Consider the following 14,225-nt stretch of genomic DNA (forward strand, 5'->3'; position numbering starts at 1 on the left):
GTGAGTAGGGATTTGTTAGTAACTCTCTGCAGTCCTGGTTGGATTCATGTAAGGAATACAATATGTTGCTGTGAACAGAGGCAAAAAGTGACTGTTTTTATTGTTTTTCTAACAGATGAAGTCTGACCATTTTTTTCTATGCAATTCCAAATCTTTGTAGTTCTGTTTGTTGGTGTTCAAAAGCACGATCTACACTAACCCCCCCATGTAATTGGGTTGGATTTTGTCCCCTGCCAACAAAAAGGAAAAAACAAAAAATTTGTTCATTTTTTTCCTTCGCTGTTATGCAGTGACTAGATTTTAGAACTGAGTGTGAAAGTTGCCCATCCAGTAGTGCCTACCACATTGATTCATACTCTGTTCAGAAAGAACGCATAGCCCACACTCTATCATCCCAGTAAAAAGCAGGTGAAATCACAGAGACACCATGCACAGCAGATAGTCTGTGTTAATTTGACAAATACAGAAGCAATTATTTGAGAAACCCTTTTTCTTTGGCGTCTTACAAGACACGTTTCTTTGTCATCAGAGTTTCAGTTTTCTCATGCTGAGCTGCACCGCTCTGTGGCAGACAACGACTGCAATTGTGCCACCGAGGTCCCAGACCAGTCAATATGAGAGACTAAAGTACAGTGGAAGGCAGACATCAGTTCAATCATTCAATCTGTGGCAGAGAAAAACACACAGCGAGGCTGTTATGTAGCAGCTGTCTAGGAGAACAGGGAGTAGCATCGCTCTTATTGAACAGAGAGAACAATAAAATATAACCTGGGGGGCAGATCCCGCTGTATTCCGTGCCCAATCAATAAGACTATTTTAAACCTCACGGATGCAGTAGTTGTGTGTGCTGGTGCACGTGGGGCCACCGAGGAACGCACGCACACAGACACACACATTTGACCACTGTGGTCACTTATCACAAAGAAAGACAGGTGGGCAGAAAAGTTATGCAAGCGCAAAAGAAGCATGCATGCAGGTGTGTTTGCCTGACGCAATTACTCTTACATACACACGCGCTTACATTCAGCACTACATCTATATCCAAGTGCATTTACATATGCACGCACTCTTTGACAGCTCAGACTCGAAACGTTTCTAAAATCTACTGCAACACCCACCGCGCAAAAACAGACATGCACACACTCTCCACCAGACGCACACACATTCTCCGACCTAATGATTAAATCCTTCTGCCGCTGTGTCTGTGCCGGTCTGTTTGCATGTGTACGTGTAATGTATAATGTGTAATTACAGCAGACCGACGGTTGTCATTTCAGCAGCCAAATTTCATCATTTTTAAAATCTTGTCATATTTAGAAAAAAAGCTCAACCCAGGAAATCCTTTGAACTCTAACAGCAACATAATAAACTTAAAGTCACAATCTGGATTATGTCACAGCTCTTGTCTGTGTAGAAGAACTGGAAAACAATAAAGGTATTAATGCGTAATCCGTGGAAACAAATGTAGAATGTGCAGTTTATATTAGATATCTAAGTTTCTTTTTTCTTTTCCCCCCTTTATTCCTTTCTTTTCGCCGTTTCCGGTGTCTTTCTATATTCAATTTTTTAAAAGGTGATATCGCTGTGAAACTTCTCATTCTTAACTCACACGAATGGCTTTTTGCGGGACTTATGAGTGGTGATTTGCTCGAACTAAGGATACCTTTCTAGTGGCTGAACTCGATTGTCCCATCGGGCTAATTTGCTGCCCTACAGTAGTGTAACGGCAATATGTGTCCGAAGACAGTAAGTATGGTGAACATTTTTAAAACCATTGGGAAAGAACTGAAAGATGATACAACTGTTGGAATTTACGCTACACAAAGTCGGGAATGTTAGGAGCGAAACGCAGCGCTCTGTGGATGTGCCTTACCTTGGTTGCAGTTGCAGAAACGAGTGAGGGCAGTTCCAAGAAAGAGTGAAACGAAGAAAATCTGTTTCCAAAACTCATGTCTGCAACATCTATCACCGGCTATGTCTGGGTATTTCTAGCCGAGAGGTAGCTGTAGCCAGATAAAAACACGTCACTGGAAGGTCCAGAAACACCGATCCGCTGCTCCTGGTCTTTACATTTGATCCCGATGGTAGAGAGCTGCCGGGTGACACAGCCGGAGATGGTCCATTCTCTACCTTGTGGCAGTGGCAGCTGTGGCGCGGAACGGAGAGATTTTGAATAAAGTCGGCAAAATATCTAAAGTGAAATCAAATTTTCACACAAGGTGAGAAACACTTCCCACCTAACTACTTTGGAGATTTCCCATGCGCTTCATTCGCGGTTAATGGATTTATATTAACAAAAAAAATCTCAAGTACAGATTAAAACGCAATGTGGTGCCTTTCTATAGCGCACGGAGTCGTGACAGACTTTCACTCCTGCTTTTGGCACGGCAGTGTGCCGAGGGTTGCCAGCTCCAACTCGATCCGCTGCAGCAGCGAGATGGGAACGGTGAATAGAGAAATGATTGGGATGCAGCGGTAGAGCAGCTGAAGCGGGGGCTACAAGGAGACTGAGCGCATCTGTGCAGGATGCTCGGCACTAGAGGGGGTTAGCTGACAAGGCAATGGCGTGTGTGTGCGCGCGCTTGTGTGTCGACTCGTTCCAGTGCGGGCTCCCCAAAATTATATGCAATAATTTGAAAATACTGAACTATACTTTTGAACCTGCATAATGTAATTTTTGACCTAACAGCTGACACCTGGGTCAATTATATGAGTATCAGTTATTATGTAATATAAGGTTACCACGGCTCTAAAAGTCCTTGAACATACACAACTTGTGGGAAACACTTTGAATGGACAATAAAATAACGAGTTAAATCCCATAAAAGTGAATAAATTCATTCAGCTTTGCTTTGATTCTTATAATTAAATGTCAGTGTATCTGTTCTCTGATATTCAAATTCAGCTGACTGGTGTATTTTGATCTTACACCCTATTTCTTTGTTTTATATAATGAATTTGACACTATTTTATAAAAAAACACAGTTATTCATGAAAATAATAGTAACAAAAACAATAAAAATCTCTATAGTCTACTGCAAACTTTTAAGACTTTTATATATGAAATATAGTTTTTTCAGTAGGTCTTCTGTTCAAATTCCATTAAATCATAGAACGTGTAAGAAAAAATATATAGATGGTAGCTTTCATCCAAGCAGCATGCAGTGTCAGCCTGCGTTCAGTATGTCACTACAGCACTCTTTATCCCAGAGGAAGTTAAGTTTTATCCATTTCAAGTGAAACAGTGAGCTGCTGTGCTTGCCAAGCCGCCAATGTCAGCCAAGATTAAGGAAGGTCTTCCTCTCATCTTCATGGACGTCTCATCGAGTGAGTAAGCAAACCCTCCCCAACCTGACCCGGTTAAACAAAGGGATGCTGGCTGCTGTGATGAGACCCAGTCAATCAGGACACGGGAACAGCTTCCTGTCAGCACAGAGGAGGTAAATACATCAACATCACAATCCGTCACCACCACTTAGCTCCCAGCCAATCATCAAACAATATAGAGAAGCTGCCAACTGACTACTGACTTTGTGCAACGCAACGTGCAAACAGATTGGAGGACAGAGGGCTGTAGAGTAGAATATATTGACCACTGTAGCCTTTTTGTGTCTAACCCTCTACAGGAATGGATCAAGCAATTAATGCCATATTGCAGATGTAGTCCAACTATAAAATGATGGACTCATGTTGTGGGGGAAAAAAAATCATAGTCATAGAAAGTTGTAGACTGGAGGTATCAGTATATGTAGTGTATGACTGTTAATAATTGGAGCACAGAAATAAATATTCCACCACACTAAAACCAGCCATTTAACCTCCTAGGACCTGGTGTCCACATATGTGGACATCACATTTTGGGATGTCTAGACCAAAATACTAAATTTTGCTCTACAAGGGCCTGATATCCACTTATGAGGACATTATACTGCTGCCACTGCTCTAATGAAATTTAAAATGAATGTCCGCTTATGTGGATCTCATTTTCTCTCAGAAACAAAAATCAGGTAAAATAAATAAATAAATAAATAAATAAATCAGGTAATTCTTTGTTTTCACATTCATCAGGTCCCAATCAGCCCAAATAGCAAAGACAATTTACATTTTTATCTTATGATGTGGAAATGGCATGTACATCAAATTCTTCTTTAAAGGTAACCTGAGCTACTAAATTATTTACAACTGTTGCTCTCCTTGTGTTGTTACTACTAACACTGCTTGAATAGAAAATGAGAAAAAAAAAAAAAATTACTTCAATTAGCTCTTATTCCCAAACAGAGCTAAACTAGGGATAACACAGAATGAATGAAAGGGGGAAACTGTTCAGAAAAGGTCCTCTACTGCCACCCCTTGCCCCCACCCCTCACAATGATTTGGTTTCCTTTGCTGTAATAATGGTCAATGAGGTGTGACTGTAGTGTATTGGGGGCCTAACTGTGAGCTATGATTCCCCCTGTCTGGAGAGAACAAGCTATGTCCATCTGTACTCATCACGAGCATGGAGTTGGAACGAGACCACATCAGCACAACTGACAGAGACAATGAGACTTTATAACATTAATATGTCCACTCTATTGTGTTCACAATGAAGTGCCAAGCTATACCAAACTACTCTGTGGACTTATTCCAAACTATTTCAAACTTATCCTACAAGGAAAGTTCCATTTCAAATCCATTGTGTACAGTTAACAGCAACAATCTACCTCACTTTGTTTAAGAATATTTTATTTTAAAAAAACAAGCAAACAAACAAACAATTATTCAAAACAAATGCCCCCCCTCCCAAAAAAAAAGAAAAAAAAGAAAAAAAAGAAACCAAACAAACTCTGAACTTCTGTTAGAGCCACAACTTCTCCATAGCTCATGAAAGGTCCCCAACTACGGTGGCCCTGAGAGGCCAAACGGACTGCAACTTAAGAAAACACCAGCAATAAGAAAAACGCTGCAAAAGCAAACAAAACACAACGGCAATAGGAAAAACGAAAACAGAAATAGAAAAAAAAAAGATTTCCAAAAGCTCAAGGGAAGTGTTTGTGGGGAGACAATAACCCGACGGACCAAAACATGCTAGGTAAGTGTGTTTTAATCTCATGATTCATATAATACTGATGACGGATTTTTAGGCTATAGTTAGTTAATAGTTAGGCTAACAGACTTACCTCTCATCTTTTCTTTCCTCACAAAACCGACAGATCCTCCACTTCTTTTAAGTGTCTCCCAGCGCAGTTCTTAGCATATTTTGGTTCCTGCCACTGGTCCGTCGGTTTATTGTCTCCCCACAAACACTTCCCTTGTGCTTTTGGAAATCTGTTTTCTCCTATTTCTGTTTTCGTTTTTCCTATTTCCGTTGTGTTTTGCGTGCTTTTGCAGCGTTTTTCTTATTGCTGGTGTTTTCTTAAGTTGCAGTCCGTTCTCAGGGCTACTGTACCAATCCTATGAAACACCTTGTTTCTTGCTGTTCTTCTTCTTCGCTTTACTAACATGTAATTTAATATAAACTCCTCACATATCAGTCTGACCTCTACCAAAATGTTTGAATCTTTCTATGTTTTCAAACAAAACAATATAAAAAAAGAGGGGACATATTTCTTCATCTTTTTCCATCCATCCATCTTTTTAAGGGTTTTTATAAAGTAATCAGAGCAAACTAAATCCATCCATCCATCCAGCCAGCAATATTCTCTTGTTTAATCTTTTCAGTTTTAATAAATAAAATTTCGTACATGGTAATCATCAGGAAATATTTTTAATCCTTCTTCAGCATATCTGAGAAGAATCCATCATAAAAGAAGCTGAAATGTTTATTTATCTGTTTTTACTCCAGGCTAGAGTAACTTGAAAGCACTGACTATGTAGATGTCAAGGAAGACACAGTTTTATTCCACAGGTGATAGTATAGTTTATATAACTAAACAGAGAAAAAGACAATACAGCAAGCAAAACGGTTTCTTGGTAACATATTTGTGTAAAATGTGCATTGACGCATCAAAAGTGTTTAATTAATCTGGGTTTAACTGAAACCTTTGGCTTTCAATGCCTTGTGCTTTTTATGTTTCATATTAAAATTATACTTATACTTATTAAGGTCATTCTTGGTTAAAAAAAATCACGCTGTTGAGGGAGGGGAATAATCTTATATAAATCAGAATTCAGAAAATTAAAGCTGGAAGTTTACAAAAAATGTCCTCCCACAGATTTACTAGAAAAAATTAGTAATTTATTTTTTAAAATAATTTCCAGTAATATTTAATAATAAGAAAATACTTGCTATTTTATTCCAGACTTACCATATTATATATCTAACATATCTTAAGAAATCCTTGTGATCTAAAAAGACTTCAGGAGTCTATTGGTTGTAGCAAATTGAATTTACAAAGACATTTTTAAAGTTTGACCCAATTTAGTGCTGTAGTTCAATAAATAAACAATAAATATGGTAAATGGCCTGTATTTATATAGCGTTTTTCTGGTCCCAAAGGACCCCAAAGCGCTTTACATATCCAGTCATTCACCCATTCACACACTGGTGATGGCAAGCTACGTTGTAGCCACAGCCACCCTGGGGCGCACTGACAGAGGCGAGGCTGCCGGACACTGGCGCCACCGGGCCCTCTTAGGCAACGGGTGAAGTGTCTTGCCCAAGGACACAACGACCGAGACTGTCCGAGCCGGGGCTCGAACCGGTAACCTTCCGATTACAAGGCGAACTCCCAACTCTTGAGCCACGATCGCCCCATTTATTATTAAAAAGATAATAAAATAAAGAAAATGAAACGAGAAAACAGAGAAATTTAAAAGCAGTTTCACCAGTGGATAGGTTTGAGCTTCCAGAAGTCTTTTCTTCAGGTTTTACTTTTTTTAAATACTAGACAAGATGTTTATCATCCATTTCAAACTAAATAAAGACCGTAATCTAGTCAAGGTCATCCTACTGAAGGTTTTGACTCTGTGGAGTCCAAGGACCAGTTAAAAACTGTTGTTCTGGGTTGGGACAATGAGGCTTGACCCCCCAAATCTCTGTCTTAATTACCCACTGTCCTGATGTAACAGTTAGAGACACAATACACCATCTAGTCAGTTTGTTGATTAGATATGTGATTTATACTGAGTTCACTCAGCAATGTTGTAATGACTTTTGGGTGCATTTTTCCCATGGTATGAGCAAATTTGCTTCTCATCCTCAATAAATTTATGAGGCTCAAAGGGTTTACCCTGCAACGGTAAGCCCATTTTCCTATTCTTTATTATTGCATTGGCCCTGAGGGAACACTCGATAATATGTGAAGCTTCATTTTGTTGCCCAGGGCAAGGCTGACATTGAATATTTTCAAATAGCGTTGCACAAAATAGTGACAGAAGAAAAACAATTGCTCAAAACCAAACTGTGATTACACCCAGATTCTAAATTGCCTCCAGCAATTTACAGTCTGTGTTGTCTTCCAATTTATTTTTCACAATCAAGCTCAGCTTTTGATTTACATGATGTGTGTGTACAGAGTTTGCCTGACCTGTAAACAAAGGCTGCCGGAGGGCATGAACCTATACATATGCAGATATTGATCTACATAAGGATGTGCACTGCTGCAACATGTCCGTGAACCTCTTGCCTGCTGGGCAAAGCAAGGAGTTCAAATTTTGGTTCTGCAAGGACATTTTGAAGAAGGAAAAGATTCATCACTAATATTAACTATCTGGTTATGGAAACAAACTGTAAAAGCAGAAACTGACATAGCAACACATTTTAAGTTGATATGGCAAACATTTTAGCATGAAATAGCTTATTTCCACTCACTCAGCAATCTCATGATTGGTTTGCAGCCACCTGATAAATATCCAGTATTTACTCTCTCTATTCTTGTTTTCCATCTTCAGCGTTTCCTGGAGAAAATATCCGACACTTTAGCAGATAAGTGCTAGTTACTAGCTTTGTTCTGCTGTTGTACTGCGCTTTTAGTGCAAAATGTTTTTGTTAAAGCATTTTCTTGAAAACAATTGCCCATTTTGGGAAAAGAATATCAGAGAGTGAATTGAAAAGAGGCAAGGCATGGGTAGGGGGGGCTGAGTTTAAGTTTCTAAAATAAACACACAGTCTGCCATATTTTACAGCTTTTCTGGTCATGGTTATATGACAAATTGGATCAGCTGACCTAATGTTTTCATTTTCAAAGACCTAATTTTATCTGCTTCAGTCAAGTCTGTGAAACGTGGCAGCGTCTGAAATTGACTGCCATTAATATTTGGCATCCTGTGGGCTGTTTCAAAATAGTTAGGGTTAGGGTCATTAGGGTCATGATCATTGTAGATAGAAAACATTAATATGTGGGTTTTAAGTTGATTTGTCAGGTACATAGCTTAATCTATCTATATTTATTCCATAACCAGAATTTCATTTAAATTAAACAAAACATGTGGACAGGTTATTTGGCTATATGTATTTTTGTGTATATTTCAAGCACATTTTTGTAGGTTTTGTGTTTTCATTGGCTGTTGGGTATGTGGTCATCAAAAAGAATGAAGCAGAAGAGCCAAAAAGACAATCGTTTTACCAGTGACTTGAAGTGCCTATCTTACTACACACAGGCATGCACACACTTACACACACTTGTGCTACACCATCGAGGTTGCCCACCTCCCTGGCTGCCTAATGGGCCATAGGCTCTAATCTGGATGGCCACGGTGCTCAGGAGAATGAGCAGAGCAAATAGAGAGCAGCTCATCAGCCCAGAGAGCCGGTGTGTCGGTAACCCCAGCTGTTAAAGACACATCCGCCCATCGTTCAGAGATGAGAGAAGGAAATGGGGAGACTTCACAAGCTGGGGTAATTTCCAGGGACTGACAGCAGATCCTCATAAACCCCTTTCCCCTCTTTATACAATGTTGTATTTCCCCTTTACTGAAATATTGGCATAGAGTAGAATTACGCCATATTTATCCTATGAAACCATTAAGAAAAATGCTGTTGTTCATTAATGTGTACCTGATCATTTCATATAATGATAATTTGATAGAAAGGAAGACATTTTTAATGTGATCCTCTAGTCGTATGTCTTCAGATGAAAGGCATCGAAGAATGTCTGAGTAGTTCATTGCACACTGAATATCTGCATATTTTCACATAATTCCTGCACATTCTTTTTCTCACTGAAGGTGAGAAAAGGATTTAAGTTTAAATCTTTAAGTTTAAAAGGGTGTCAGGGATAAAAATTGTCTCTGTCTTCCACCGTTCACTTGAGACTGAATATAATTTCTTCACTCAGCTATTCAACAGCAAGTCACTTGTCTAGCTTATTAGCCAAGAAAGCAATGTGCTGCATTCAACCAGTCATGTTTAGAGCACAAATACAAAATGAATTCCAAATGGAAATGACAGTGTTGATAATAATCATAATCACAGTAAACATCATAACAAGTATCACCCACTACACCTCTGTGTGGATAAGTGTTTTCATTACATTTCAGACAGGTTCTGTAATTACAGGCAGCAGTGATGCAAGGTGGCATTCAGTGACTTGCCAGCTCCTGAAACCTGAACACCACCCCATCCTCAACCTCAGAATTTCCATTAGTAATTGACAAACGAATGGATTAATGGTGTATAAAATGACCCATCCATCATAGGGACTAAATGGGGGTGAGGGTGCACCCTTCTGTCAGACATGCCTTTTTAGAGTCTGGCACTTATGACCTCTGTGTAGCTGACTATAGCAGCCACTGCTATTATTTCACCTGCTCTGAAAGAAGTATTTCAGCTCACATTTCTCTACTGTCAGAATATGTGAGCTAACTTCATCTTTACTAAAAATGATACTATTGTCCTCCATCACACTATACACTAAGCAAAAACATACTGGAACTGATTTTAGATAAGAGACAAGTTTACAAGTTATTGCTATTTCTAAACCACTGATCTTTTCTTTGTTAAAAAAATGGCTTCTAAAATAATTTGGTACTGCATGTACATTGTGTGATGTTGAATCCATAATGAGTTTCCAGTTATTGTAATAGAGAGGGTTTTCTGTTGTGTGTGTTTTATTTGTCACATGAAGCAAGAAAAACACAGCTCACAATATGTTTTTTTTAATAAAAAGCTATTTACAGCCTTGAATCGACTGTCAGTTTCCCTGGGAGCTTATTTCCTTTTGAACCTCTTTACTTTTTTTTTCTTTCCACAGTTAGTTCACAGTCATTTAACACATGCAGGGAACAATCATTTTTATGTTAAAACAACAAAAATAATGGTTAATTATTGTTATCATTGTCATAATATTAACGCATTTTAAGTTCTGTAGAAATAACCGCCACATGAAACGATCAATCATACGCTCCCTGCAGTAAACAAGACACAATCTAGTTTCTTACGACTACAAAGCTATCAATTCCTATTTGTCAATTTGGGTCTCTAACCTACAAGTTATATAGATGTAGATAAATGTTTAAATAATTAGTTTAATGAGATGGAAAAAAAAAAAGGACTTCAATATCTATAAGAATGGAGAGAAAAATAAAAAAGACAGAGAAGCCCTTTAACCACAGGTCCTCACAGAGCTGTCTGGACGAGGTCATCATACAAAATAAGCACAATCATTTATACAACTGAACAATTATTCCCAATGGACCAGCATCTAGATCACGCACACACATATTATAGTGTGAGTGAATATTTTCAACATATATATGGTAAAAATTGTTTAGTCCATTCACCCATGAGACCCATATTACGGGCCTTGCATTCAGCAGAATCACTGACAACACTACTCATGTCCTGGAGGTATATTTCTTCTCCTGTTTCTCTTTAGAGCACCACTTTTTTGCTTTGTCTTGCTAAACATAATTTGTAATGCTACTGTCCCAATAAACTATTCTATAAGAGACTTGCTGACATCAACAGGTTCATGTACATTTTCCACAAGGTCACAAAGTACCAGTAATATATTTCCAAGCACATCCCCTGCAAACAAAACTTTTAGGAAAAAGCACCGTTTTTAAATAATGGAGTGTAAAATTATAGTTCATGAAGAAAAAGAAAAACATATCCTGGATATAAAGACTAGGTTTAGTTCAATCTTATAATCTGACCTTTAACTTAACTTTAATAAAGTTAAGTTATATACATTCTGTGCAATGTGGAAGGTGAGGCCATAAAACTAGTCATGTCAACTCTGCCCAGTCTGGGCATGGGGGGAACCACACCAGCTGCTTCATTGAAAGTTATGCCTTTGCAAGTACCAATACCTGTACATCAGCACTGCTACAGTGAGCTGATGGATTCTCTGAGAATTTCATGTCCCTTTAAGATACCTGTCCATCTCCCTGCTTTTTTTTTTTAAAGCAAAATTCTAATAACCCGAGGGATTAGAGAGACCTCTCCTATTCAGTTAAATCAATGTTTTGAGTGAGATAAACAATGACAAGGCAAAGTCTGCAGTCACTCCTGGACAGGTGCAAGCTTGTGTGAAGCATAGTCCAAGCACTTCTAACACTTGCACAACCATTGTGAAAAGCATATTCACTAATATTTAAGTGCTGCAGCCTTCTGCCTGACTCTGCACTCATTATTTGACAGTTACAGGCATAGGCCAAAGCATAATCATAGTAGCACAGTATGATAATAATAGGAAGTGAATTTCTAAATTGAAATAACAAAAACACATCTGAGGAAAAGGCAGTTATAGCTGTAGCAGCTGTTTGTGACTGTCTACCTTCCGTTTTAAGTAAATCTAACTTTAAATGATTGCCTTCTTTTATAAAGCCATTATTGAGATACAGAAAATATTATATGGTTTATGAATGATGTCAAAATGATGTAGGTTATTTGAAGTACTGTCTCATTAGGCATATGTTTTATACATGAGAAAAACAAAAGTGCTTGTAAGTAACTTCACTGAGAAGCAAGATCAGCATCAGACCACAAAAAGTTTTAAATGCACCTCACAGCAGGGGAGCACAAATTGCAAGCGGTGGAAGGATATCTGACTGACCTTTGATTCCGCAGTGATTTTGATGAGAGAATGTTACAGTATAAAATCTTTAGGAGGTATAACTCAAAGGAATGAAAGGAAACTTTAAATAAACTGTTCACTTCATCTTTTCAATGGAAAGTATAAAAAAAACAAATCTATGCAGCAGCGTGAGGAATATCACCTATATATTTTTTTCTTTTTCACAAGCATAGAAGTAAACAGAAGTAGCATCCACAAAAGCAAAGGAAAAAAACGTGACAGGCCCACTCTGCCAAGCTACTTTTTAAACTTATAAATAGGGCATTTACACTTCAAATGCGTAGTGCCATTCCACTAAAAACAACATTTCCAGAAAGAGATCACAACAAAGAAAGCTTTCGATTAGATATAAGTAGCACTGAGGCCAAAATAAAAGACCTTTTATCAAATATTATGTACATTTACAGGAAAAAAATATAATAATAAGAATTGAAAATGATTGAAAATCCCAATATTAAAACTCATCAACTGAAAATGATTGAAAATCCCAATATTAAAACTCATCAACTGCAGCTGACTTTTTCAAAGTTCAGTACTGAGAGCCATGAATATGATTTAATGGTAATGGCAATATATAATGTCCTACAAAAAGGCAAATATATGCAGAAGTTATAATAATTTTCAAGCAGATTTATTTATTTTTTTATTTTTTTACTGTCACTCTTTCAGTGACAAAAGTAATACTTTTCTTCCTACATTGTTTGATTAGCTGATAGAAGAGAACACAACCATATATGTATGAAATGCCGTTTTTGTGGTCTAAATAAACAGAAAAATAAATATCAAAAAGCTTAAAACAAGGCTAAATAGTCTCTGTGAGGTCTGCAAAAACTTTGTGGGCTTCACCGAGTCCCCCACGTGGTGAGATATGATGCAGCCAGTCTTTCCCCTATAAACCAATGAGTGTCTCTCTTTAATATAATAATATTTTGACAGATCTGTCAGAACGATAACATACGGGGACCAACATTGCATATTTAATCTGTCGTTAGTTTTAGTCATTACCACAGATTTGTCCATTTCACAGTTTCTGTTTCCCAGTCCTCCTCCTTACTGACTGAGCTAGAAAGAGAATAATTAGCTTGAGCTATTTTCTTCATGTTAGCAGTATTGCAGCTGACACGGTAATTGCAGCCTTTCAGAGAAGGGGAAAGTGTACAGAGAGGAGTGCAGCTACTCAGAAAACTACTGCCTTATTTAAGACCTCTTCACTTGCCTGAAGTTAGGCTCTCTGTCAGCAGCTGCCACGCTATCATCATGCTCACACATCTGTGCACATACAGTCATGCATGGCGAAACACACAGATTCATGCACATGCAACAAAATAATAGTTCCAATCAAACCTTTTCTTTCATTTCAAAGCTAATTTGGTTGTTTTTGTTTGAAGATAATTCCACTAGATAATACAGCATCAGCTATATTTAATATGCTGTATATTCCATCCCCGTTTTAACCTAGTAAAGCACTCTCAAGTTCTGGAATAGATTACAGATAGTGTAGGGACAGTTGCTGAGCCTAAGGCATATAACTATAATTAGTGCCATAATAGATAACCACATTCATACTCTTCATTTCTCCACACCCTACGGCTGTGTTGATGAAGCTGTTATCACTTCAATTAGATCAGTGATAACACACAGCAGTCTTTTTGAACTACTATTCTGCATTCTGGGCAACAGTTTTATGAGGAAATTGTTGGTAGTTTTTGCACAGATTTCTTACTGGTGAAGTGCCAGTTAGCTATAAATTTGGAGATAAAATAGCATTTTTGTATCTACTCCAGGATATGCAAAATCTAGGTAGAAGTAGGATAATGTCAAATCGCTGTACCGTTTGTGCAGCAGTCTGCCTTGGTCTGACATTTTTGTCAAACAATCAGACACAGTCGCTCAGTCCAATCTATGTAGTCATCAGTAAAAGGAGTGCTCCAAAGTAATGGGTTTGATTTGTTCCAGAGCAGCAGGCTTCCTCTACCAATATACAGTTTGCGGGAGGGGAACAGTATGCATGGCTTCTTAAGAATGACAAATATGCAAACTTGACCTTTTCTTCTGACAAAATTGATTAATTGGAGTTCTGGAGTACGCAAAAAGAATCATGGATTTGTAAAGGCCGGCATTTTGTTTAAAAGAAATAAAACAACTTCCAAATAGTAATAAGCACAGTGTAGAAAATGTCCCACATTTGAGTTGGCTATGTTATTTACTTAAATATGCTGCATAAAA

At 38.0% G+C, this 14,225-nt stretch overlaps 1 protein-coding gene across 1 annotated transcript in view; it reads right to left on the minus strand.

Annotated features, from left to right (window-relative positions):
* Nucleotides 1–5,182, minus strand: part of epha6 (eph receptor A6) — a 178,467-nt gene extending 173,285 nt beyond the window's left edge. The window contains exon 1 of the mRNA XM_039599594.1: nt 5,160–5,182. Coding sequence (XP_039455528.1) covers nt 5,160–5,166 — 7 coding nt within the window. The 5' untranslated portion in view covers nt 5,167–5,182. The remainder of the gene's footprint in view (nt 1–5,159) is intronic.
* Between the last annotated feature and the right edge of the window lie 9,043 nt (nt 5,183–14,225).

This window comes from Oreochromis aureus, linkage group 16 (assembly GCF_013358895.1).
Source record: "Oreochromis aureus strain Israel breed Guangdong linkage group 16, ZZ_aureus, whole genome shotgun sequence".
In the NCBI taxonomy this organism is placed as follows: domain Eukaryota; kingdom Metazoa; phylum Chordata; class Actinopteri; order Cichliformes; family Cichlidae; genus Oreochromis; species Oreochromis aureus.